This window comes from Sorex fumeus, unplaced genomic scaffold (assembly GCF_029834395.1).
Source record: "Sorex fumeus unplaced genomic scaffold, SorFum_2.1 ptg000125l, whole genome shotgun sequence".
Classification (NCBI taxonomy): Eukaryota; Metazoa; Chordata; class Mammalia; order Eulipotyphla; family Soricidae; genus Sorex; species Sorex fumeus.
The window spans coordinates 5,633,279-5,657,589 of NW_026606182.1; the positions used below are offsets into that span (position 1 = coordinate 5,633,279).

A 24,311-nucleotide genomic window follows, 5' to 3' on the forward strand; every position below is an offset into this window, starting at 1 on the left:
AAAAAAAAGCTCCTTTCTGTACTACTGCGCCAGCCCAGGGCCCACATCCTTCTGTTCTGGATTCTGCCCTAAGCAGGATCCGAGGGGATGGTGCAGAAGACCAGTTCATTCATTCATTCATTTTGGGGGCGTTGTTTGCTCAGGGGTCACTCCTAGTGGAGCTCAGGAGACCCGATGGGGTACTGGGGATGGAACCAGAGTCAGCTGCGTGAAAGACAAGTGCACCACCCACTGTACTATGGCTCTGGGGCCCTGGTCTTCGCTTTTCGTCTCAATGGTGCTGGGGAGCGGACGAGGCCCTCAGAGGCACAGGGCCAGGCTCTGCGAGTCAGTCAGGCCCTGAGCGGCAGCACGGCCGGGGGAGCCCCAGTCTCCTTCGGTTGTCTTTGCCGTGGTGGTCTGGGGGCCACATCCGGCGGTGCTGGGCACAGCAGCCTCGGGACCGTGCCCAAGCCTCCTGCAGACGCGGGGCTCCAGGTCCTCCCCATGGCCCCTCCCAGCTGCCCCCCAGCGACGCCCCCCACCCCAGCCTCCAGCAGCTGCGGCGACTGAGGCTCAGGGAAGGTTTTACTTCTTGGTTTATTCTGCTCATAAATGACTCTGAAAAAGCCGATACGCAAGAGGCTAAGAACAGGCTGTTGTCGAAAGGCAACGGTTTCGGGGCCACCGGGAAGGCGCTGGACCGTCCGTCCGAGGCTCTGCTCGGCGCCCAGGCCGGGCGGCAGGAGGGCAAATGGAGGAAGTAGGCACCGTCTCAGCTCGGCCCCCCCAGAGCTCACAAGCTGCCCCCCGTGTTGGAATGTGCCAGGGAAGGGGGTGAGTTTAGGACAGCCGACCCCCCCCCCGCCCCGCACCCCTTCACCCATGGGAACCCCTCATGGTCTGTTAAGGGGGAGGCGTGAGGTGCGTGGGGTCCCCCGCAGCCGCAGCTCAGGGCCGATTCTGGGCCCTCTGTGAGGGCGTGGGGTGCAGGCAGCGTTGCCCTGCGGTGTGTGTGGGGGGGCCAGGCACCCCCCCCAGCAGACCCCGCTCAGAAGGCGAAGCAGCGCTCCGTGGGGTGGCCCACGCGCTCCAGGCTGGGCAGACAGGCGTACTGGATCATGGGCGGGGGCCCGCACATCAGCACCAGCGGCTGCTCCTCCGGCGCGGGCAGGTGCGCCCGGATCATCTCCTCGTTCACAAAGCCCTGGCTGTAGTCCCAGGCTGAGGGGCGACATGGGCGACACGTGACCCCAGGCCCCAGGGACCCCGCCCCGCCTCCGCCGGCCCTGGGTGTGGGGGTGACAGAAGCCACCCGACAGACAGGGAAACCGAGGCCCAGAGGAGCCAGAAGGGCAGGTGGAGGTGGGGATGGGAGGCAGGACCCCCGGGACTAGGTGCTCAGGGTACAAGAGGGAGGGGAGGGGCCGGGCACCCCTGCAGGCGCGGCCCCCCCCCCGAGCACCCAGGTGCCCACCAAGATCCAAAGCTGCACCCAATGATCCCGCCTCATGCATATATGCACACACAAACACGCATGCACACCCCCGTTCATACACGTGCCTGAGGCCCACACGGCAGCCACGCATCTGGCCTACCAGCAAGCAGCCCACTTGTCCCGTCGGCCAGACATGGGTGCAGGAGACGAGCACCTCAGTGTCTCTGCCCCTGCCCCGCTGAGGCCGCTGGACATGGGCAGTCAGGCCCAGGCCAGCCTGCGGCCCAGCGAGGTCGGCCAACGGCAGGGGAACGAGGCTCCTGCTTGGGACTGGCCCACGGGCCCTGCTTTTCAGGGGGCGCCCCCCAGAGCCCATCTGGCTTTCTTTTTTTGCCTTTTCAGGTCACACCCAGCAATGCACAGGGGTTCCTCCTGGCTCCGTGCTCAGGAGTTACTCCTGGCGGTACTCGGGGGACCTGATGGGATGCTGGGGATTGAACCCGGGTCAGCCACGTGCAGGGCAAATGCCCTCCCTGCAGTGTTATCGCTCCAGCCCTCCACCTGCCCATTCCTGGGGGAGCGAGAGGGGGCCATACAGGACCCCAGGGCGCCCCCCACCCCCTGCCCATGCCAGCGCCCGGCCCGACTCACCTTCGGGGGCCTTGTCCACCGTGTACCAGAGCTTGAAGCGCGTGGGGTGCTCGTTCCTCAGTTCCTCCAGCTCCGGCCGCAGCAGGATGTCCTTCTCTGTCTGCAGGCGCAGGGCCAGCGGTCAGCAGGGGTGGACAGCAGGTCCGAGCAGCCCCCGCCCCATCCTGTCCCCTGCGGGGCCAGGCCCTCTGCTCCCTACCCTGCCCTCCTAGGAGCAGACCAAGGAGCCCGAGGTGGGGGTGGGGGTGTGAGGGGCTTGTGCCACCGCAGGGGGGTGGGGAAAGGTTAGACTTTAACAGGAGGGAAAGGCAGGAGCAAGGGCAGGGACAGTGACCACCACCCCGCCTCCCCACTGACGCTCTGCCTGCATGGCCAGAAATACACAAACTGCACCCTGTCTACAGAGCCCCTCAGTCTTGCCCCCAGGGAGCCCTCTGCTGGACTTCCAGCATGCTGGACTCAGCATGGCCCTGGAGAGCTGAGTCCTGCCTCCCGCCTCCAGGAAGTCTTCCTGGATCTGCTCCTGACAGTCTCGCTCCTCAGTGCAGATCACAGATCTTTGCCCTGTGTCCCTGCAGGTCACTCAGACAGAGTCCCTCGTCTGACAGGGCCACTCGCTAGCCAATCTCTACTAAGTGCCAGGCTGGACAGCTGTCCCCAGGGAGGCAGGCGGACCCAACATATCACCAAGGAGCTCGGCACGAAGGAGGTGCCAGCAGGGGGCGCTGGGGGTGGCGCGCAGGAGCAGCCCAAGGTCCTTGTACCCCCCAAAGACACTTCTGGTTCAGGGGCCCCTCAGAAATACAGGTCCAAGCCCCTGTGTGTCCAGCAGAGAGCACCCAGGCTGAGGACAAGACGCAGGGCAAGATGGGACGGGCTTGGGGACGGGCAGGGAAAGTACCGGAACCTTCCGGAAGGGACTTTTAGCCCTTCTCCCTGGGCACCAACACCTGTGACACTGTGTTTGTACTGTTTTGGGTCACACCTGGCAGTGTCAGGGGCCTGCGTGGTGTGGCTGCCCCACTGTCCATTGTTTGCTTCCGGTCTGGTGTGGGGACCACACGGGCAGGGCGCAGGACTGAACCTGGGCCTCCCGCATACAGAACATGTAGACACAGCATGTACAGAGCATGGATGAAGCACGGACAGTATGTGCGAAGCATGTACTGAGCATGTATGATACATGTACAAAGCATGGGTGAAGCGTGTATAAAGCATGGACCACGCATATACACTGCATGCTTGAAGGATGTACAGAATATGGGCAAAGCATGTTCAGAGGATGTGCAAAGCCCATGGCCCACCTCTCCAGCTCCTAGCTTCTAGTTTTTCATTTTCAAAGATTCGGTTGTTTTCTTAACCCACAAATTGCGGGGTGGATGGGTGTGTTCTGTTTTATGGACATGTATGCTGTGCTTAGTTTGCTCCTAGCTCTGTGCTCGGGGGACACGTGGGGTGCCGGGGACGGAACCCGGCTCGTCCGCGTGCCAGGCCAGCACTGTCCTACCATTAGCCCTGGGACCTTTAACCTGAGCTGCTCTCACGGGTGAAGCAGTTAGCTACTCCCTTCTCTCCAAATCGTAGCAAACCGCCTTCGTGCTCCGTGCCAGCGACCAGATCTGCTTCTGTGCACAAACTCTGGTCTACACTTGGGTCTGCCCGGGCCCCGTTCTGTTCAGCAGAACTTTCCTGAATGTGAAATTCAGGAAAATTCAGGGCAGGGGCTTCGTTTTGGTTTCTGCTGGGAGATTTAGGGCCACGCGCAGCTCCCAGACTTTCTGTCCTGTTGTTCAAAAGTGGAGAAGTGCGGGGCGGGCACTTGCCTTGCATGGGGCCAACGCGGGTTCAATCTCGGCATCCCGTAGGGTGCCCTGAGCACTGCCAGGCGTGCCCCAAACCGCTCACCCCGAAAAGAAAAACTGAACCAGCACGCCCGGGATCTCTGTCCCCCGTGGGGTCCGTCCCCTCTAAGCCCCTAACACTGAGCCGGGGTTGGCACCCGTCGGGGGCAAGGCGCAGACCCTCCCCAGGCTCCCCCCGCCCGGGCTCTCCCCCACGCCCACGGACCTGGTTGGCGAAGAGCAGGTGGCACACGGTGTGGTCATCAGGGTCCTTCATGACGGCGCGGATCACCTGCAGCATCGGGGTGATACCTGCAAGACGTCGGGGTCCCGGGGCTGAGTGAGCGGGGGGGGGCACCCACCTCACCGGGCAGCCGGGGGGGGGGGACGCGAGGGAGGGGGCGCCCACGCACCTGTGCCTCCCGCGATCATGCCCACGGACTTCACGGTCCGCACCACCGGGCTGGACTTCTTGTCCGGACGGATGGCGAACTTGCCTGAGGAGGAGGAGGAGAAGGCGGGCGGCTCTCACACTCGCCCGGCTGGGGGACCAGCCCCGCGCTGGGAGAACCTTAGCCGTTTTGGGGGGTCGGTAAGGGGTAGAATGGGGGGGATGCCAAGTAAGATCTCCCAGCTTTGGGCTGCGAGGGCACGGGGGTCGGAAGGGGCAGGGGACAGCTGAGGGAGGGGCACAGGGGGTGTGGGGGCCGGCAAGGGCGGCAGGGGGCAGCTGAGGGGTGCGAGGTGGGGACGGCAAGGGGCACGGGGCCTCCCAGTTCAACGCTGAGCGCTCTGTGGTTCTTCAGTCAGCCCCGCACTGAGGGTCCGTGGGGCACCCTGTACTGGTCAAGGTTCCCCCCGATGGACGAGGCACCCCCAAAGGAGACAGCGTGTCTGGGCACCCAGGACAACCCCGCTCCGCGTCACCTCTGCCCTGGTAGACCAGCAGCCCGTTGGGGCCCCGGAACTCGATGGTGTCCCCGATCTTCATGGCCTCCAGGTACTGGGACATCTTCCCTCCGGCGGGAAACTTGGGGTGGGTGTCCTTAAAGTAGACCTGCGGGAACGGGACCCCTGCTGGCCTTCCGCTCTGACCCTTGGCACACAGAGACCCCCCCCACCCACAGCCCCCAACACATGACACCGGCTCAAAACACGAGGTGCACGGGCCTAGGTGGGGGCAGCGGGCAGGGGGGCCTGCACCAGGCCCCCAACCTTCACCCAGGGCCGCGGGTCAGGGTACAGGCGGGAGGGGCCCTGCCCTCCCCATTGGGGGCCGCCTGTGCAGGAGTCCAGCCAGAACCCGTGCCCCTGGCATCCCACCAATTCCCCTCGCCGCTCCCCTGCCCTCTGCTGGCTGCCTCCTGACCTCAGGGCCTTTGCACCTCAAGGCTCTTCCCTCTCCCCAGCCCCCGCCAATGACGGCTCAGCCTCCCATGTCCCTCTCTGCATGGAGTGTTCGGGGGGACCCGACCCCCTAAGGGAGGACCCCTTAGGATGGGGACAGGCTGGGCCCCGTGTCCCTGCTCTGGCTCTGAGGCTGCTGGACGTGCATCCCAACCCCAGCCGAGGCCCCGCCCGCCCCCACGGGGCTGCACCTTGACGACCAGGTCCACGTAGCCCTTGTCATCATCACTGGACACGGGTGTGTAGGGCCGGATGACCAGGTTCCCGTCCACGCGAGCCGAGAGGTAGATGTGCTGGCCTGCGGGGGCGCGGGGGGCGGTCACCGGGTCTGATCAGGCACGCATTCCGGAACCTGATGGTGGTCACCTCCTCCCTGAAGCCCCCCCGGGAAGGACTCACCGATGGGGAGGCCCAGGATGTGCTCGGGCGTGGGCAGGGCAAAGCGGAACCGCCGGGTGTCATGGTTGATGACCTGCAGGGAGTGCCGAGCTGTGGTGGGGGGCCCAGAGAGGGGACGCGGGTGTCTGGGGAGGGACCCCTGAGGACCGGGGTCAGAGAGGGCAGCTGAAGGTCTGAAGGGAGGGGTTGTGGGGGGCTGCGCTGGAGCCCCCAGGCCCAGGCTGGGACTCGGGAGGCAGCTGGGATGCCCCAAAAAATGGGAGGGGGCACCCAGCCCCCTGCAGGACCACCACACCCTGCAAGGATCCCCGGCTGTCCTGGGCGAGACTCCAGCATCAGGACGGGCCGAGGCTCAAGGGCCGACAGGACCCATTATGGAGGAAGGACAGCCGGACACTGTGCTGGGCCACCTGGACCGGGGCAGCCTAGCGGGGTGGGGGGTGGGGGGCCTGTGGACCACCGGCCCAGCCGCCCCCAGGGGCTCCTGTGACCTGGCTGGCGCAGCAGACGCACCCCAGAGCGCGTCTCCCACAGCCCAGAGGAATCACAACAACTTCTGCGAGGAAACGGAAAACAAACGGCTTAAAGGGCAGCGGCTCCCGGGGCCTGTGAATCACCAGGCAGGGCAGGGGGGCTGGGGGCTCCGGCTTCTCCACTGGTGGAGACAGCGGGGGAAGGTGACTGAGCCCGTGACTCAGTTCTCCCCTGCCACACCCCGCTGGGCAGCTGCAGGCTCCAGAAATAGCAGCAGGGGCGGGTGGGGAGGAAAGGGGGGCGGCAGGGCGTGGGGCGGCCCCCAGACCCGGCTGCAGCCCAGGTCACCGTCGGGGGACACCAAGGGAAAGACGGCCGGGGAGGAGACCCAGAGAGGCTGGTGGGCGCCCCCCACACTCGCACCCCACTGGAAGTCGCCTCCAGGCGTCCCACGGGGCGTGGCCTGCTGGTCAGAACAAAACAGAACAAAACAAAAGGGAAAGGCCCTGGATGGCCACACCCGGCCAGTCTGTGCCAACAGCAGAGGGGAGGTGGCCGTGCCCAGCTGGGCCACAGCCTGGTTCGTCCCCCAGAGCGGGGGGCTCTCAGCGCGCCCGAGCCCCACACCACCACTGGCTGCAGGCCCGGAGGCCAACCAAAAGGGCCCCTGTGGGTGGAGGCCCAGGAGGAGACCCGTGGGAACAGGACCCCCTCACCCTGCTCCCCACCAGGGAAGTGGGGGCGTGGCCCCAGGGTCGCGGAGGGGGTCTCCCATCATGCCCCTCTGCGGGGTTATGGTGGGTTTCGAGCTCGGATGAGGAGTAGGGGTATCTTACACACACGCGCGCGCACACACACACACACACACACACACACACACACACACACACACACGCGCGCGCGCTCCCACCTCCCGGTCGATGAGCCGCAGCGGGTACTTGATGTCGGGGCTCTCGAGGGTGATGGCCGGGGCCGAGCGCTGGAAGAGCTTCATGAACAGGCTGTAGAGGAACCAGACCGGGGACAGGACCACTTGGCCCAACTGCAACGACAGGGACAGACGGGTCAGTGCGGGGGGCGCGGGCGGGCCCTCACCCCCTGCTCACACACGCCACCGTCCCCACACGGGCCGCGAGAAGCTACGGGAGCCGAAGCCATGAGCCCAACCGGGCTGTTACTCGGACTCCAGTGCTCAGCGCCCTGAGGGCCAAGTTCCTGGGAGAGTCTCCCTTCCCCTGCGATTGATTATTAGAGAAACATGATATCCGGTGGCGCCTGTAGTCACTCTGCCTCCAGTGACGCATATGCCGGTGTTCTCATTTGCGCTGCACCGCGTGACAATCTCCAAGGGCCGGTGGGCGCCCAGAGAGGGTCGGGGGTTGGCACACTGGCCGTGCACGAGGTGGGCCCCGGCACGAAGCCCGCAGCATGGCCAGGACTGACCCGGTAGCAGGGAGCTGGGAGTGACTGCCCACACCTCTGGGGGCGGCTCAGCCTCCAAACCGCACATGGGGACCCCCAAGGTGCCTCCCCCCTCCCCCCACACCCCCTGGGTGGCCAGGGGGCTCAGAGCCTGGCTCCCTCCTCCCTGAGGACTGACCCCGCCTCCCAGGGTCCAGCGACCCCCCCACTTCAGGCAGCCTCCTGGGAAGCCCTGGTCACAGCGGGGCCTGCTTGCACCCAGCAGCCAGTCCTGCCCACCAGATAGATGAAGAGACCAAAAAGGGGTGGGGCGGGGGGGGGCACAGGGACACAAGGCACCAGGATCCCAGGAGGCCAGGGCCAGCCCCTCCCCCCAAACCGGCCGGGCCACTTCACTGGCCCACTGGGCTGCTGCGGTTTCTGGCCCTTTGTTGGGGTCCATCAGGGGCTCCGCCCCCCAGCCGGCCTCCCCAGGGGGCCCTGCTCCCTGACCGCTGGTGCTGGGTTTCAGGGATGAGGCCCCCTGTGGGAAACACAGATCAGGGCCCTGGGGACAGGCCCCACCCAGGCCAGGCGCCCTCCTCCCTCCCCCCTCCTGGGCTGGGTCCTGGCTCTGCCACCCCAGCTGGTGTCCCGGGCCCCCGTGCGTGCCCTACCGTGCGTGCCCTACCACGGGGTGGGGACCCTCACCTCGACCCCAGACAGGCAGTGCTGGCGTTCACACCAGAAACTGAGGGGGAAACTGAGGCCCGCCCGAGGGAAATCAGTGTGCCCAGGGCCCCTAAAGCAGACCCAGTGAGCGTGCCCGTGTCCAGCCCGTGTCCCCACACGTGACCTGATGCTTCCTCCCAGAAGCAAAGGAATGCATGGGGCGGGGCAGGGCAGGGCGGGGCGGGGTGGGGCGGGACCTCCCCCAGCAGCTAGCAGGGCCTCCCCTGCCAGAACCAACAGGCCACTGGGCTCTTCCCTCGACACCAGCCGCCTCCTCCACCCAGCTCTCAGACCTACGTACACGAGGCCTCCCCAAGCCCTTTCTCCCGGTCAGCCCTCGGCAAACTCCTATTCGTCCCGTAGAGCCCAGCTCCTTGGGGGCAGCGTCCCACCATCTTCAGACTCCCTGGCCGGGCCCCACTCCCAGCGCTCCTCCCAGTAAGGTGACAGAAACCAGTGCTGTCAGGCCAGCAGGTGACCCTCAGAGCACCCGAGCTAATAGTCCGGTTGGCTCCCTGGGTCGGCAAAGCACCTCCACGCCCCCACCCTGTGCATCCTTAGGTAAGAGGCAGGAAAAATCTTATTTGAAAAAGGAGGAAACTGAGGCTGAGGGGAGGGGGGAAGACCCTGTGTGGTCTGGGCCCCAGGCCTCAGCTCCCTGCTGACACTTGTTCCCAGACCACCCCACATGGGGGCCCCGAGTGGGGAGGCCAGGGCGGGCGGCAGGGAGCTCAGGCCCCAGCCTGGATTTATCTGGAAGTTCCCAGACTGGGGTCGGATCCCACCCACCCCGGCACAGCAAACAACACAACCAAGGAACAGCGCTGAGTTGCGGGACCTGGGTGGGGTCCCCCTCCTATGGGCACGACCGGGGCCCTCCCAGAGGCAGGCAGGTGTCACCTAGCAAAGGGCCTGCTCGGCTGCCGTGTGTGTGTGTGTGTGTGTGTGTGTGTGTGTGTGTGTGTGTGTGTGTGTCTGCACAAGCCCTCCCGCCTGGGAGGCTGGAGACCAGTACCCCCGTGACGAGGGTTCAGGTGAAACATGGGCCCTGGGGACACCAGCCCGAGCATGCGTAGAACTGGACGCTGGGGACGGCCGTCTCCACAGAGGGGGGCCCTGCGCGGCTGGAGGCAGCTCCTCGCACCCTGTGCCGGCACACAGTAGGCCGAGTAAACAGGAGGTAGATGCCACAGCCTCGCAGGCCCAGCTGCACATGCGCGCACGCGCACATACACACACACACACACACACCCTACTGTGCCCCAGGCCTGGGGACTGGGGGGGCTCCTTACAAGCCCCCCACCAGCCTCTCCTAGAGACCACGGGAGACGAGAAGGGGCTGCCTGCCTGTACCCCGGAAGCTTCTCAAGAACAGCTCTGCGTGCCAGGACTTCGGCCCTGGGACCCTAGCACCCCCTCTCCGTGGGCCCGAGAGACACCCCCACCCTCGGGCCCAGCCCCGGATGCTGGTGACGAGGGCGGTCAGCCCGCAGACCCCGCTCACCTGCCCGCGGCCCGCCGGGACTCGTCAGCGTCTCCCTCGACTCTCTCTTGGGAAGTGGAAGGAAGCGGGAGGGTGGGGAGGAAGTTCTGCCGTGGGGGGCTCCCGGGGTCTCAGAATCGGGGGGAGGGGGGCAGACCAGGCCCCAGGCCAGGGGCAGAGGGGCTCGACTGTGGCCTGTGGCAGGCGCGGCAGACAGAGCCGAGCCGGGGAGGGCTCCAGGGACTGAGGGGCACCACCCTGGGAGGCTGCGAAGCCTGCAGCTTCTAGATAAGCCCGGTCCCACCCGGCCAGCCCTTGCCCAGCAGAGGGCCGGGCACAGGTCTCCAGACTCCCGACAGGGGTGGGCAGCGAGACCCCAGCAAGAATGCTCCCGGTGGGGGGGGGGGGCTGGAGCGATAGCACAGTGTGGGAGGGCATTTGCCTTGCAACACAGCGACCCAGGTTCGATCCCCGGCATCCCCTAGGGTCCCCCGAGCACCGCCAGGAGCGATTCCTGAGTGCAGAGCCAGGAGGAACCCCTGAGCATCGCCGGGTGGGACCCAAAAAGCAAAGAAAGAGAAAGAAAGAGAGAGAGAAAGGAAGGAAGGAAGGAAGGAAGGAAGGAAGGAAGGAAAAGAGAAAAGAAAAGGAAAAGAAAAGAAAAGAGAAAGCTCCCAGGGTGGGGACCTGGGAGCAGGGCCCAGGGGGGCACGGGAGAGGGCAGGAGGGGGCAGGATGGGACCCTGGGGGTGAGGGTGGGGTTGCCCACAGGCTCATGCTGGCAAATCAACCCCTGGGGGTGACAGCGCCCCACCCCCAGGCTGGCCACACAAGATGGACAAGAGGCCCTTTGACGCAGCCTGCCCGGGGAGGCGCCTGAGGCCGGGCCTCAGGGGACAGATTGGGTCCCGGTTGTCACTGGAGTGAGGGTGGGACGGGCCAAGAGTTGGGTGAGGTGCTTGAGTGAGTGTGAGTGAGGGAGCGAGTGTGGATGGGAGTGTGAGTGTGAGTGCGGGATTGTGAGAGTGTGGATGGGAGAGTGTGTGTGTGTGTATGTGTGTGTGTGTGTGTGTGTGTGTGTGTCTAAGTGCTGGAGTGAGTCTGGGAGTGAGCCTGGGTGTGAGTGTGTGAGGTCGGGAGTGAGTGTGCGGTGGCAGGGCAGTTGGGTGCGTGCCAGTGCCCTTTGCTAGTGCCCCTTGCCAGTGCCCCTTGCTAGTGCCCCTTGCGAGTGCTCCGTGCGAGTGCCCCGTGCCGTGCCCCGTGCCCACAGGCGCTGGCGGCCACCCAGGCGGATGGGGCGGGGCGGGGAGGCGGGCGGAGGTGGGCGGCGGTGACCGTGCAGAGGTGACAGCACAGGGTGGACTTTGGAGCCCCGGGGGTTCGAGCTCCTTCATAGGCACCGCAGGGCGGGCCGGCGGCCAGGTGGGAGCCGCGGCCAGCTCTCTGGGCCAGCAAGGGGCAGCGCGCTGGGGGGCAGGGGACACGCTGCGGTCCCCCCCGAGCCGAGGGGCGGAGCCCTGCGGGGTCGCCGGGCCACTCCCCGGGCGCCGATTCTCCCGCTCGGGGGCTGCGCTCGCCCCTGAATCTCAGCCCCCCCGCGCTCGGGCACCCGCGGGGACCCCACCCCCGCGCGCTCGGGCCCCGCGCACTTATGCACAGGCCTGGGCACCCCGGCGGGCACACGCTGGCCCGGGCACCCCGCGTGCACGCTCCGGCTCCAGCGCGCACCCGCGGGCGCCCCAGCACCCTGGCGGGCGCACACCCAAGCACACGCCGGGCACCCCCGGGCGCACCCCCGGGCACGCACGGCCACCCTCGCGGGCGCACGAGCTCCCCCGACACGCACGCTCCGCGCAGGGGGTCCCGGGGGTGCCAGGGGGTGCCAGGGGGTCCCGGGGGTGCCAGGGGCTCCCCCACAAGCCCGCAGGGCCCCGCGAGAGGGCTGCGCCGGGGCTCCGACGCCGGGGACGGGAACCGGGGCGCCCCCCGAGCCCACCGCGGCGGGCCCCGGCCCCCGCCCGCGCGCCCCCCGCCCCTACCGTGCTCAGCTGGGCCCCCATGATGCCGCCGCTCGCGCGCCGCCGCCCCGAACGCTCGCACCGGCCGGGCCCACGCGCAGGCCACGCCCCCGCCGCGTCACCGGGGGCGGAGCCCGCCCGGCCACGCCCCCGGCGCGCCCGGCCACGCCCCCCAGCTTCCGCCCGCGGGGGCGGCCCCAGGGCCGCGCGGTGGGGCCTGCGCCGGCAGCGCCTTCCGGGCCCCGCTCTGCCGCCCGGAGGGGACACGGACGCCCCCTCTGGGCAAAGCCCGCAGCGCGGGAGCCCGCCGGGCCGGCGGGTCGCTGGGCCGCTGAGCCCCGGCCTCCCCAGCCTCTGAGTGCGCCCCCTCTATGGATAAGCCAGCCCAGCCCCCAGCCTCTGAGTGCGCCCCCTCCATGCACAGGCCAGCCCGCCCCCAGGCCCTGAGTGCACCCCCTTTATGCACAGGCCAGCCTGGTTCCCCCCCAACAGCCTCTGAGTGCGCCCCCTCTATGCACAGGCCAGCCCGCCCCCAGGCCCTGAGTGCACCCCCTTTATGCACAGGCCAGCCTGGTTCCCCCCAACAGCCTCTGAGTGCACCCCCTTCTATGCACAAGCCAGCCCGGTCTTCCCCCAGCCTCTGAGTGCGCCCCCTCCATGCACAGGCCAGCCCGCCCCCAGGCCCTGAGTGCACCCCCTTTATGCACAGGCCAGCCTGGTTCCCCCCCAACAGCCTCTGAGTGCGCCCCCTCTATGCCCAGGCCACCCCGCCAGGCCCTGAGTGCACCCCCTTTATGCACAGGCCAGCCTGGTTCCCCCCAACAGCCTCTGAGTGCGCCCCCTCTATGCCCAGGCCACCCCGCCAGGCCCTGAGTGCACCCCCTTTATGCACAGGCCAGCCTGGTTCCCCCCAACAGCCTCTGAGTGCACCCCCTTCTATGCACAGGCCAGCCTGGTCCCCCCCCAACAGCCTCTGAGTGCACCCCCTCTATGCACAGGCCAGCCCGGCCTCCAGGTCCTCTTCCATGCCTTTTGCACCCTCTTCACACGACTGTCCTCAACAGGCAGAACCCCCCTCTCCTGCACCCCAACCCATGGCTGCCTCCAAACAGGGGCTTCCTAGCCCTGATCATTGAGGAAAGGAGTCTTGGGGGTTTCCCTCCCTCCGCGTACCCCAGGATCTGTGGGCATCTTAAGGGCAAGATGCTGCCTTTTTTTTTTTCTTCTTGGGTCACACCCGGCGATGCTAAGGGGTCACTACTCCTGGCTCTGCACTCAAGAGTTACTCCTGGCAGTGCTTGAAGGACCCTATGGGATGCTGGGAATCGAGCCTGGTTTGGCCTCGTGCAAGGCAAACGCCCTACCCACTGTGCTATTGCTCCAGCCCCTCCGGGAGTGATTCTTGAGCACAGAGCCAGGAGTAACCCCTGAGCATGGCCAGGTATGACCCCAAAACAAACAAACAACAATTCATCACAGGAAGACAGGGGGGCTGGTCTAAAAGGCTAGTGCCCACACATGACAAAAAGGACCATTTTCCTTGATCGCAGAACCCCCCCCTGCCCCACCTCCCCAAGAACTGGGAATAGTCCCCAAGCACTGCGGAGTGTAGTCCAGACACACACACTCACACAGATCACATTCCTCACATGTGAGACCCGCAGTCACACCCTCAGCATCCCAGCCACATACTATGGAGACTTCAGCTGTTCACTGCCCACTTGGGGGCTCAGTGCGGACGGCGCCTGATCTGCAAGCAGGAGGCCCTGAGTTTGGTCCACCCCCCCCCCCCGGTTGCCCCGTTGTGCTCCCTGGGACCCCCAGCTCTGCACCGGATGGGAGATCTCAGGCACACAGCCAGGCAGGTGCCTGTACCACCACCACGAAAGATGTGCGTGAGGTGTCGGGGCAGGGAGTGCGGTCACTGTGAACATCAGAGTGACACCATAAGGGGAGGGGAGGGAAGCTACCTCTCCTGGCTGTACTGGCACTGGATTTCTGGAGGGGTTGGGGGCTCACCCAGCGGTGCTCTGGGCTTACTCTTGGCTCGGTGCTCAGGGATCACTCCTGGCGGGGCTCGAGGGACCAGCTAATGTACATCTGTAGGGGCTGGAGCGATAGCACAGCGGGGAGGGCGTTTGCCTTGCACGCGGCCAACCCGGGTTCGATTCCCAGCATCCCATAGGGTCCCCCGAGCACCGCCAGGAGTAATTCCTGAGTGCAGAACCAGGAGGAACCCCTGTGTATTGCCAGGTGTGACCCAAAAAGCAAAAATAAATAAATTTTAAAATAATATGCATCTGTAGCTGCCTCAGGGAAATGGCTTTTTCCTTCACAAGGGCCGTGCTTTATGCCTCTGTATGATCACATATAAATATAGGGGAATGGGGTGATAGTACAGCCGGTAAAGCAGTGGTCTTGTATACAGGTTTCATCTCCCTCACCCCATATGGCCCCCCAAACTCTACTTGGGGGGCAAGAGCAATAGCACAGCGGGGAGGGCGTTTGCCTTGCACACGGCCAACCCTGGTTCAATTCCCAGCATCCCATAGGGTCCCCCGAGCACTGCTAGGAGTGATTCCCGAGTGCAGAGCCAGGAGGAACCCCTGAGCATCGCCGGGTGTGACCCAAAAAAAGCAAATAAATAAATAAAACCCCACTTGAAGTAATTCCTGAGTCACAGAGCCAGGAGGGGGCCCTGAAAATCTCCAGGGGTGGCCTAAACATCCCCCACTCAGAAAAAGACCATTTATATTTGGGGGGGGTGAGGGGTTGGTACACCCACCATGCTCAGAAGTTCCTTCAAACTTAGTGCTGAAGGGTCCTCCTCAGCTGTGCCGGAGACGGGATCCAGGCTCCCGGCCTCTGTTCCATCTCTGGCCTGCACGCAGCCCCCCACAGCCGCCTCCAACCTGCCTGCACCGGCACCCCCAGCCCGGTCTGTGTGCCAGCCCCAGAGGAAATGGCACGCCTGTGGTCTTCTAGAAGCTTCCGTGGAAAGCGAGCTGCCCAGCTGGCCTGGCGCCGGCAGTGCGCCACAGGGCTGTGTCCCTGCAGAGGCCAACCTGGCATAGAGCAACCGTGAGAGGATTCTGCCCGCCTGCCGGGGTGCCCCTGCGGGCAGGGCTGTCACCAAGCAGAAGCTGTGTCTGGTGACTCATGTCACCTGCTGCGGCCCCAGGGAAACTGTCCCCTCCCCCCATCCCTAATTCTTCATCTGAATCTCAGCATCCCTGGCGTTGAGTCAGCTGGTCCAGTGGGGCCCCAGGAAGTCCTACTTTGCCGGGGAAACCCATCACCCTTCCTCTGCGCACCCCTCTCCCTTCCCCTGCCTCAGGGGTAGGTGGCCCTTCAGAGGGGTGGGCAGCCTGCTTCTCTGGAGGGCAGGCAGGGCTAGATTGCCCCAAGTCCATGGTGGATTGGCCTCCTAAGGGACAGCTTAGGGGCCAGAGCGTGAGGGTGGGCCGATCTCTGGGTCCTCCAGAAATGCGGGGCACGAGACCCCTCAACATCTGATATTTGATCCTGAGGGTCTCCCCTCAAAGGGTTTTTAAGGGGATAAAGGGTTTGGGGGCCACACCCGGAGGTGCTCAGGGGCTAGCCCTGACACTGTGCTCAGGGGTCGCTCCTGGCGATGTTTGGGGATGGAACCAGGTCAGCCACGGGCAAGGCCAGCAACGTCCCCCTGCGCTGGCCTGGGGGCTGACCGCCCTCAAGTTTCTTACTTGGAAAAATCTACTATATGGGGCAGTCGCGGGCTGGAGCGATAGCACAGCGGTAGGGTGTTTGCCTTGCACGCAACCAGCCCGGCCGAGCCGGGTTCAATTCCTCCATCCCTCTTGGAGAGCCCAGCAAGCTACCAAGAGTATCTCGCCCGCGTGGCAAAGCCTGGCAAGCTCCCCGTGACGCATTCAATATGCCAAACACAGTAACAGCAAGTCTCAAAAAAAAAAAAAATGGAGATGTTACTGGGCCTGCTTGAGCAAATCGATGAACAACGAGAGGAGAGTGTTTTGTTTTGTTTGGGGCAGTCGCGAGAGTTTAGCGGCGAGGGCTGGAGAGATAGGACAGCGAGGGGTTGGTCTTACATGTAGCCCACCCGGGTTCGATCCCCGGCATTCCATAGAGTCTGCTGAGCACTGCCAGGAGTAATTCCAGAGTGCAGAGCCGGGTATGGCCCCAAATCAAAACAAGCAAACCAAAGAGTCTCAAGGTGGTCCCTCAGCTTCTGCACTGCCCCCCCCAACCCCCACACACCCCGCGTAGCTTTCTGGTGAAGGATTCCCTGCCCTTCACCTTGAATGCTCCCCCAAACTCCCCCAAGCCCAAGGCTCCCTCCTGAGCCGATAATGCACGGCGGAAAATTTAACCCGTACAGTCCGAGGGGCCGGCTCAGGGCTTCTCAAACTTCTTGTGACCCCTTTGCATGGAAGAATTTTTTGCAGCAAGGGCTGGGGGACAGCGTAGAGGGGAAGACGTTTGCCTTGCACGCGGCTGCAGTCACAGCAACCTTCAATGCCCAGCACAACTTCTGTTCCCCCTTGGGTGAGCACTGCCAGGTGTGCCCACCCCTGCAAAACTTTTGCAAGCCCTTGGAATAGAGGTATAGAAACCAAACGTTTACTGATTTTTTTTGGGGGGGTAGCACATCGGTCATGCTCATGGATTACCTGCAGTCCTATCATTCTGGACCCACACTCACTGATCATTCTAGAAAATATCTTCAAGGGTCAGAGCGGCTTAGGGGTTTCCCTTGCACATTGCCGACCTGAGTTTGATGCTGGCGCCCCATATAGTCTCTCAAACCCTGCCAGAAGTGATCCTTGAGTGCAGAGTCAGGACTAAAGAACCCCTAAGCACTGCTGAGTGTAACCTCCCCAATTTCTGGGGGTGGGGAGTCACACTCAGTGATGCTCAGGGGTTACTCTTGGCTCTGCACTAAAGAATTGCTGTTGGTGGTGCATGGGGGACCAAATGAGATGCTGGAAATCGAACCCGGGTCAGCTGCGTCCAAGGCAAACTCACTCCCTACCCACTGTACTACCACTCCGCGCCCCCCCAGATTTTTAAATGACTTTTTTTTTAACAGATGAGCCACAGGGTTTATTTTTTATTTTATTCATTTATTTGGCTTTTGGGTCACACCCAGAGATGCTCAGGGGTTATTCCTGGTGGTGCTCGAGGGACCATATGGGATGCTGGGATCAAACCTGGGTCGGCTGTATACAAGACAAACACCCCCTCACCCTGCTGGACTCTAACTCCAGCCCCTTTAACTAATTTATTTTTTTGCTTTTTGGGTCACACCCAGCAATACTCAGGGGTTTCTCCTGGCTCTGCACTCAGGAATTACTCCTGGCGGTGCTCAGGGAACCCTATGGGATGCTGGGAATCGAACCTGGGTTGGCCGCATGCAACGCAAACGCCCTACCCCTTGTGCTATCGCTCCAGCCCCTGGGATGCTGAGAATCGAACCCGGATCGGCCGCATGCAAGGCAAACGCCCTCCCCTCTGTGCTATCGTTCCAGCCCCACGGGCCCCTTTAAATGACTTTAAAATTTCTTTTGGTTTGGGGGTGATTCCCCGCAATGCTCGGGACGGGAGTTGCTCCCAAGGACGCCAAGGACTGGACTCAGGTTTCTAGTTGCAAAGCCTGTTCTCAACCGGATGAACTCCCTCCAGCTGTAAAACAAATGTTTGAAAAGTTATATAACCGGGGCCGGGAGCCGGCAAAGAGGGGCCTGAGTGAGGGGTGGAGGGTGGGGTGGGGGCCGGGGGTGAGACCAGAGTGCTGCACTGGGTCAGCCGAGCACTGGTTCCGTCCACGACACCAGAGGGTTTCACCTGCCCATCAGGAGGCCACCCATGGGGTCCTGCCCCTGTGTCCGCACACCGTGCCCCCTCATGTCTGCGAACCCCGCCCTCTCCAACTGGACATGTCTCTGCCCAGGGGTCCAGCCCACGTCCCATCCCATCTTCCTTCACGGGTGCGGTCAGGCAGGCGGTGAGATGCTCCGTCCTGCCAGGCCCAGACAGCCCAGGACTCAGGTGCTGGCCTGCACGCGGCAGATCCTGGTTCCAGCCCTGAGCACTTTGACCTCTAGAAACTGTTTCAAGCCCCGGCCTCTGAAAACTTCCAGAACCCAATCACCCACCGCCAAGCTCACTGCCAGACTCCACAGGCTTGGGACCAACCTCATCCATGAGTAAATCTGTCGGAAAACTCAGATATTTAGGGTTTGTAACCAAAATCTCCAGTGTCGGGGCTGGAGCGATAGCACAGCGGGTAGGGCGTTTGTTTGCCTTGCACGTGGCCAACCCGGGTTCGATTCCCAGCATCGCTGGGTGTGACCCAAAAAGAAAAAAAAAAGAAAGAAAATGAAAACAAAATCTGCAGTGTCTCATGGAGTCAGGAACGGGCGACCTCCCCCACCCCCATGTTCTTCCGGGAGCCTGGCAGTCACGCCCATGAACTGCCTGCCTATGGTGCCATATAAGCTCATTACCCGACCATGATCCAGAGACTCACAAATAAATCTCGGAAGAGAACAGTGAGCTGCAGAGATGCTTCCGGACCCCAAAGTCACCATCCAGTAAAAAAATTAACTCCATCTGTATCACCCCGTTCAAAATGTTAGAATTCCTGGACCAACTTCTCAAACTCTACACCACTGATGTTACCGGGAGAGCACACCACATGGACGGGATGTAAGGTAGACGGCAGCCAATCTCCATCAAGAAAGTGTTAACACACAAGGCTTAGCCTGTAACAACATGTGAGTAATCTCTTATGCAAGGGCTTCGTGGCTCCAGGGTGAGATAAAGCAATCTTCACACACTTTCTTCTAAGGAAATCTGTTTTGATCATCATTAGTGAATTATTCAGAACAAGCAGCACAAAATAAGTTCATTAGGGCCCACTATTGGGGCAGGCTTGGGTGGTGGCAGGCAGGTAGATAGGGAAGGCTCCCTCCCAAGGCAATGGCACTGAATTTCCTGGGAAGTAGTAATAGTCCTGAAGTTGCAAAAGCCAACTTTGCAGGGAAAACAGGAACTGAGGCCTCACCTGGCTCACGTGGGCCAGCAACAGACCCAGAGAAGGCCAGACCCCCACAGAGGTGACAGAGTTCAGCAGAGAGGGGAATGGAAGACTTGAAGGAGATTCCTAGGGAACTGCATTCAAAGACTTGAAGGAGATTCCTAGGGAACTGCATTCAAAGACTTGAAGGAGATTCCTAGGGAACTGCAATTAAAGATTTGAAGGAGATTCAAAGGAAACTTGAAGCTATCCCTTTGTGATTTTACCAGATCAAACCCCCACTTCTGGCAGAAAACTCCAGACCAAGGCAACCCGAGAATATGCATACAAAAGCCTCCTTTCAAGGCCACTCCAGGTTTCTCTGGCTTTGGGGAAGCCCATGCTCTCTCTTGAGCTCGCTATTCTATCCTCTTCGGCTTTCTCTCCCTCCTCCCCTTCAAAACCTCCAAATAAAGTCTGTTTTACTTCACTGCTCGTCTACTCCTGAAGTTCGTTTCTGGGAGGTGAGACAAGAACCCTGAAACCCTGGTAAGGCCTGGGACTGACTTTTCTTTCCTGCAAATCCTCGCTCCGACCTGAGTCTGTGGCTCCCCGAGAAATCGGGTGACGGGTGACGGGGATCAGCTTCCGCGCAGAGAAAACCCAAGGGGACGTCAGGTCAGGTGTGACTTGAAGACCACCTGGTGGGGCTGGCGGGCGGGGGAGGGGGTTGTCCTGCCGACCCCAGTCTTCTCAGCAGGTCTCTCATCCCCCCTCACATAAGCTACCTGTGGCGCCCGCCACCATCAGGGACATTGGTGGTGGGAAGGTGTCATGGTGTGGGATTGGTGTTGGGATATTGGAGATTGAATATAGTCACTCATTGAGATTTACTCTATTGGGAACAACTTTATAGCAATAAAATCAAATAAAAAGATACTAGAAACTGCTTCTAGGGCCAGAGAGAGGGTTTAGGGGTCCAATGTTTCACAAGCAATAGAACCAGAGGCCCCCTCTTACCCCCTGCCCAAACCCTGGCATTGCCAGGTGTGGCCTGGAACCTTCCAGCCGCACAGGCCCCGAGATCCAGTTCCCCTGAGCTCTGCTCTGGAGCCCCTCGCTCCCCCAAAAGGAACATTTCTGGGCCAGAGTGACAGCACAGCGGGGAGGCCGTTTGCCTTGCACATGGCTGACCCGAGTTCAATCCCCGGCATCCCATAGGGTCCTCCGAGCACTGCCAGGAGTGATTCTTGAGTGCAGAGCCAGGAGGAACCCCTGAGCATCGCCAGGTGGGACCCAAAAAGTGGGGAAAGAAAGAAAGAAAAAAAGGAAGGAAGGAAGGAAGGAAGGAAGGAAGGAAGGAAGGAAGAAAGGAAGATTTCTATCCCTCTTGTATTCATGAAGGCACCAACACGGAGGACAAACAAAAGTCTCAGCACCCAGGATGTCGCTGAGGTCACGTGACTGCACCCTGAGGAATAAGCTGGAACTTTTGAGAAGGGGGTGGGAGGGCAGAGCCCCTCTCCCTGACCCCCCCCCCCCCCCTTCTGCTTTTCCCTCCTTCCTCCTTCTGAAATCAGGAGCTGCGGGTCATCTCCTCCTCAGGGGTTTCTGCACCTGAATGGGGCTGGCTGGGCCCTGGCCCCACAGGCCTCAGACTGGGAAACGAGGCGACAGGCTGTCTGGGGGGGCCCAGGCCTGCCAGGTGCCGGCAGTAAGGGATCCCACACTTTCCCTCAAAGCTCCTAGCATCTCCTGCTGATCTTGGCCTGAATTATTCCTCACTCTGAGCTGGTTGAACCAGTTCCCCAGACCTTTGTCCTAACCATTCCTCCTCCTCCAGCCTGGAACAGGGGTGGGGGTGAGGGGGTGGGGGAGCAGGGGGGTGGGGAAGCAGCCCCCTGCCCCCACCCCAGCACCCCTAACCCCTAAACTCCTGACTGTAATTCTGTAATCCTGGCTGAGAGCTGCATCTCCCTTTTTGGGTGTGTGTGTGTGTGTGTGTGTGTGTGTGTTGGGGTGGGGGGTCATTTCCTAAAACAGGAAACTGAGGCCCAGAGAGGGGAGGGCAGCAGGGCAGACCCAGGTGTGAATCCTGAGGCTCTAGCCCACATCTCCAGTTCTGCCCGGCAGTACTGGGGGCAGGCGGAGCTGTCGGGAGTCCTGGTCACCACAGCTAGAGCCCAGGAGATGAGGGTGACCCTGGGGTCTGGAAGGAGGACATGAGGGACCCCCTCCCCCAGGACGTTCTGCCCAAAGAATCTCCCCCAGCCCACCTCTGCCCTAAGCCAGGGTCCTTGTGTGTGGGGGGGGGGTGGGGGAGGGGACAGGATTTCCCCATCCGACATGGGGCAGCAGAACCAGGCCGCACCCCTTCCTCACCCCTGCCCACAGTGAGCGCCTCTGAGGGGTCCTGTGGTCCATTTGCTGGGCAATGATGCAACACCCTCCCCCCACCCCCACTGGGCATCTGCAGTTGGCATAGCAGCTTCTCAGCGGGCACAGTGACAGGAAGGGCACCAACTGGGCACAAACACGCCAGGCAGCGCCAGCTCAGTGGGTCAAGGGGCCGCGTGGGGAGAGGTGCTGGGGCCGGCGGCCAGCTCGGGCTCACGAGCCCGTCCTCCTCTAGGAGGCCTCTGCAAGGGCCCTGGACTCTGACACAACCCCTCCTCCGCAGATCCAAGCTGAGAGGCCAGGAGCCGGGAAGTGCCCGCTTGCCGGGGCTGTGACCCCTTATTGAGGAACCCCCCTTAGCGAGGAACCCGCTGTCTCTCTGCAGCCCAGGTCCAGCCCCGAACCCCCCCCCCCCGCCCGCAGCCCCCTACCCCTGGAGTTGGTGGAGGCCAGCGGGACCCTTCTGGGCTGGGCAAAGTGCTTAGTGCAGCTGCAGCGAGGTGCCTGCCAGGGTCCCGGTGTCCTCCCGTCAGAGAAAGGCCCAGAGGGCAGAGTGTCACCTTGCCCAAGGCCACACAGCTGCACACCAAGGCCAGCCGGCTTCGAAGCCTCGTCTGTTGACAAGGTTGGGCTGGCCGTGAAGCCTCGAAGCCGTCTCTGTTTGCGTGTGAGATTTCCCCTCCCTAGAATGCGGTTATCTTCGTGTCTCCCTGCAACCCCCCCAGCAGAGGCAGTTACATCTTGCAATCAGACCTCGGAGAAGCTGATGCAGTTCCCCAGCGCTGCCAACGCCTGAATACAAACAGCTCAGAGAAGCTTCTAGCTCGGATGCGTCAGACCTCACCCCCTGCCCAGAAGGACTTTCCAGGTGACAGTTGGTGACGGCTGCTGGTGGCAGCGCTGAGGGTGTCACTGCTCAGCTCCGTGCTGAGACCCCCACGTCACCCTCCAAAGCTGTCCCCTTAGAATGTGCTTTCATGCCCGAATCACCCCAGGAAGACCGTGGGGACCAGAGGTGTCGCTGCTTTTCAAAGTCGCGGCTGGGGACAGCAGGGATGAGCTGGAGATGGACACGGTCCATGTCAAGAGGTGCACACACGCACACATACACACACACACACACACACACACACACACACACGCACTTTTTTTTTTTTGCTTTTTGGGTCACACCCGGTGATGCACAGGGGCTACTCCTGGCTCTGAACTCAGGAATTACTCCTGGCAGTGCTCAGGGGACCCTATGGGATGCCGGGGATTGAACCCTGGTCCCTGGTCGGCCGCGTGCAAGGCCCACACCTTCCCTGCTGTGCTATCGCTCCATCACACAGTCCGTTCCACGGGACTCAGACAAGCACCACTAGAGCTGGATCTTATTACAGAAGCCGGGGACCGTGAGAGGGCCAGTGTCCCACAGAACTCACGGCCCTGAGAACAGTCAGGGACACCTTTATAAAGGCAAAAGTCATACCCAAGTCGATGGGTGCAGTGGGCGGGGGTGGGTGGGGCTGCAGGGGTTGTGAGTAAGCCCCAGAGGCAAAAAGTTCCTGAACTGTTAAGGCTGTTGACCGTCATTGGGTGTGGGGACAGCCACCGCTGGGGGATCAGTGACTCAGGGAGCTGACCAACTCAAGGGCTGTCACTTGTTAATGAGTCACACCAGCCCCTGGGACAGCAGAGAGGAGTCTCCCTCCTGCTGATGGAGGCCCTGATGTCAACGGCCCCTCACTCAGCGCCACACTGAAAAGCGCGGGAACCCTGGGTCCAGCCTTTCATTCATGGGTGACACCAAGGGGACCTCGCCAAGGAGGCGACACTTGACCTGCCACCATCAGACTTGCTCATGCATGCATCCCTCAGACCGTTCCAGAGCATTCAAGGTGCTGGGACAGCTGTGAGTCAAGAAGCAGCTGGCTTAGAGAGGGTGGACAGGGAGACTCGGAGTAAACACAGCCACAGGGGCTGTCAGAAGAGGCGAGGCAGGGCCTGGAGACAGGCGAGGGCCTGGGTTCAAGCCTGAGCACGCAGGGCAGAGCACTTAGGCAGTGGGAGCGGTATGTGCAAAGGCCCTGGGGCAGCCCCGTACTTATGTTTACAAAAAAAAAAAATTGGTGGTGACCCAGAGTCATAGTACAGTGGGTGGGGTGCTTGCCTAGTACATTGCCCACTGGGGTTCAATCCCGGGCACCTCACATGGTCCTCTGAGGCCTGAGCACTGCTGGGTGTACCCCTACCGCACCCGCAAAAAAAAAAGAAAAAATAATAGCTGCTTTTACACAGCAGGGCGTGTTCAGTTCAAGCATCTTCAAGAGCTGCAGATATAAGACAACCGACCTGCCGGCTTCCTCCAGCGGAAGTTTGTTCTTTTGATGAGGAAAATAGGGCCCAGCCCATGTTTCACACAGGCTGCCATCAAAGAACAGGAGCTGGCCGGGGGCAGCTGAGTCTGGGCGTGAGTGACCGTGGAATGGACTCGGGTGGCCTTTTTTGGGAGGGGGGTAGGTAAACCTGAGGGTGCTCAGGGCTTCCTCCTGGCTCTGCCCTCTGGGGTCACTCCCGGTAGTCTCAGGGGACCCTATGGGATGCTGGGGATTGAACCCAGGAAGGCCACATGGAAGGCCAACGCCCTCCCCGCTGACCACTCTCTCTGGCCTCGAGCACTCAGGATGTCCTGGAGATGGTCCCTGGAGGGCGTTTGTCTTGCAAGTGGCCGACCCGGGTTCGATTCCCAGCATCCCATAGGGTCCTCCTGAGCACCGCCAGGATCAGTCCTGAGTGCATGAGCCAGGAGTAACCCCTGTGCATCACCAGGTGTGACCCAAAAAGCAAAAAAAGAAGAAAAAAAAACCTCCTGATCTGTGGAGTCTCGGCCTTGCCCTGCAGATGAGAATTTCTGCTTCTGTCCTCCCGGCCAGCTGCCCTGCAAGTGCCCCATCCCCCATCAGGTATTTTATCAAACTGAACTTTTGTTTTGTTGGGGCCAAGGTTTTTGTTGGTTTTTATTATCTTTTTTTTTGGAGGTGAGGATTCAGCTGTGCGCAGGGCTGACTCCCGGCTCTGTGCTGAGAAGTCA

General features: G+C 62.2%; 2 protein-coding genes across 2 annotated transcripts in view; one reads left to right on the forward strand and one right to left on the reverse strand.

Moving 5' to 3' along the window:
* The window catches only part of SERHL2 (serine hydrolase like 2), a 248,975-nt gene that overhangs the window by 41,122 nt on the left and 183,542 nt on the right, over window positions 1–24,311 (forward strand). The gene's annotated exons all lie outside the window — the stretch shown is intronic.
* Window positions 863–11,954, reverse strand: LOC130044840 (NADH-cytochrome b5 reductase 3). The gene is made up of 9 exons (XM_056137496.1): window positions 11,845–11,954; window positions 7,100–7,231; window positions 5,716–5,788; window positions 5,508–5,614; window positions 4,837–4,966; window positions 4,323–4,406; window positions 4,136–4,221; window positions 2,069–2,168; window positions 863–1,203 (listed from the first exon to the last, which is right to left on the reverse strand). The coding sequence occupies exons 1-9, from the start codon at window positions 11,863–11,865 to the stop codon at window positions 1,031–1,033; spliced, it is 906 nt and encodes a 301-aa protein (XP_055993471.1). The 5' UTR covers window positions 11,866–11,954; the 3' UTR covers window positions 863–1,030.

What these genes read in the sequence shown, in the direction of transcription:
- LOC130044840 (XM_056137496.1), bottom strand. Translation starts at nt 11,865, where the DNA reads ATGGGGGCCCAGCTGAGCACG. An exon ending in CATCCTGGGCCTCCCCATCG is followed by an intron (nt 5,615 to 5,715) that starts GTGAGTCCTTCC and finishes GCGCCCCCGCAG; the next exon opens with GCCAGCACATCTACCTCTCG. An exon ending in ACCTGCTCTTCGCCAACCAG is followed by an intron (nt 2,169 to 4,135) that starts GTCCGTGGGCGT and finishes CTGCGCCTGCAG; the next exon opens with ACAGAGAAGGACATCCTGCT.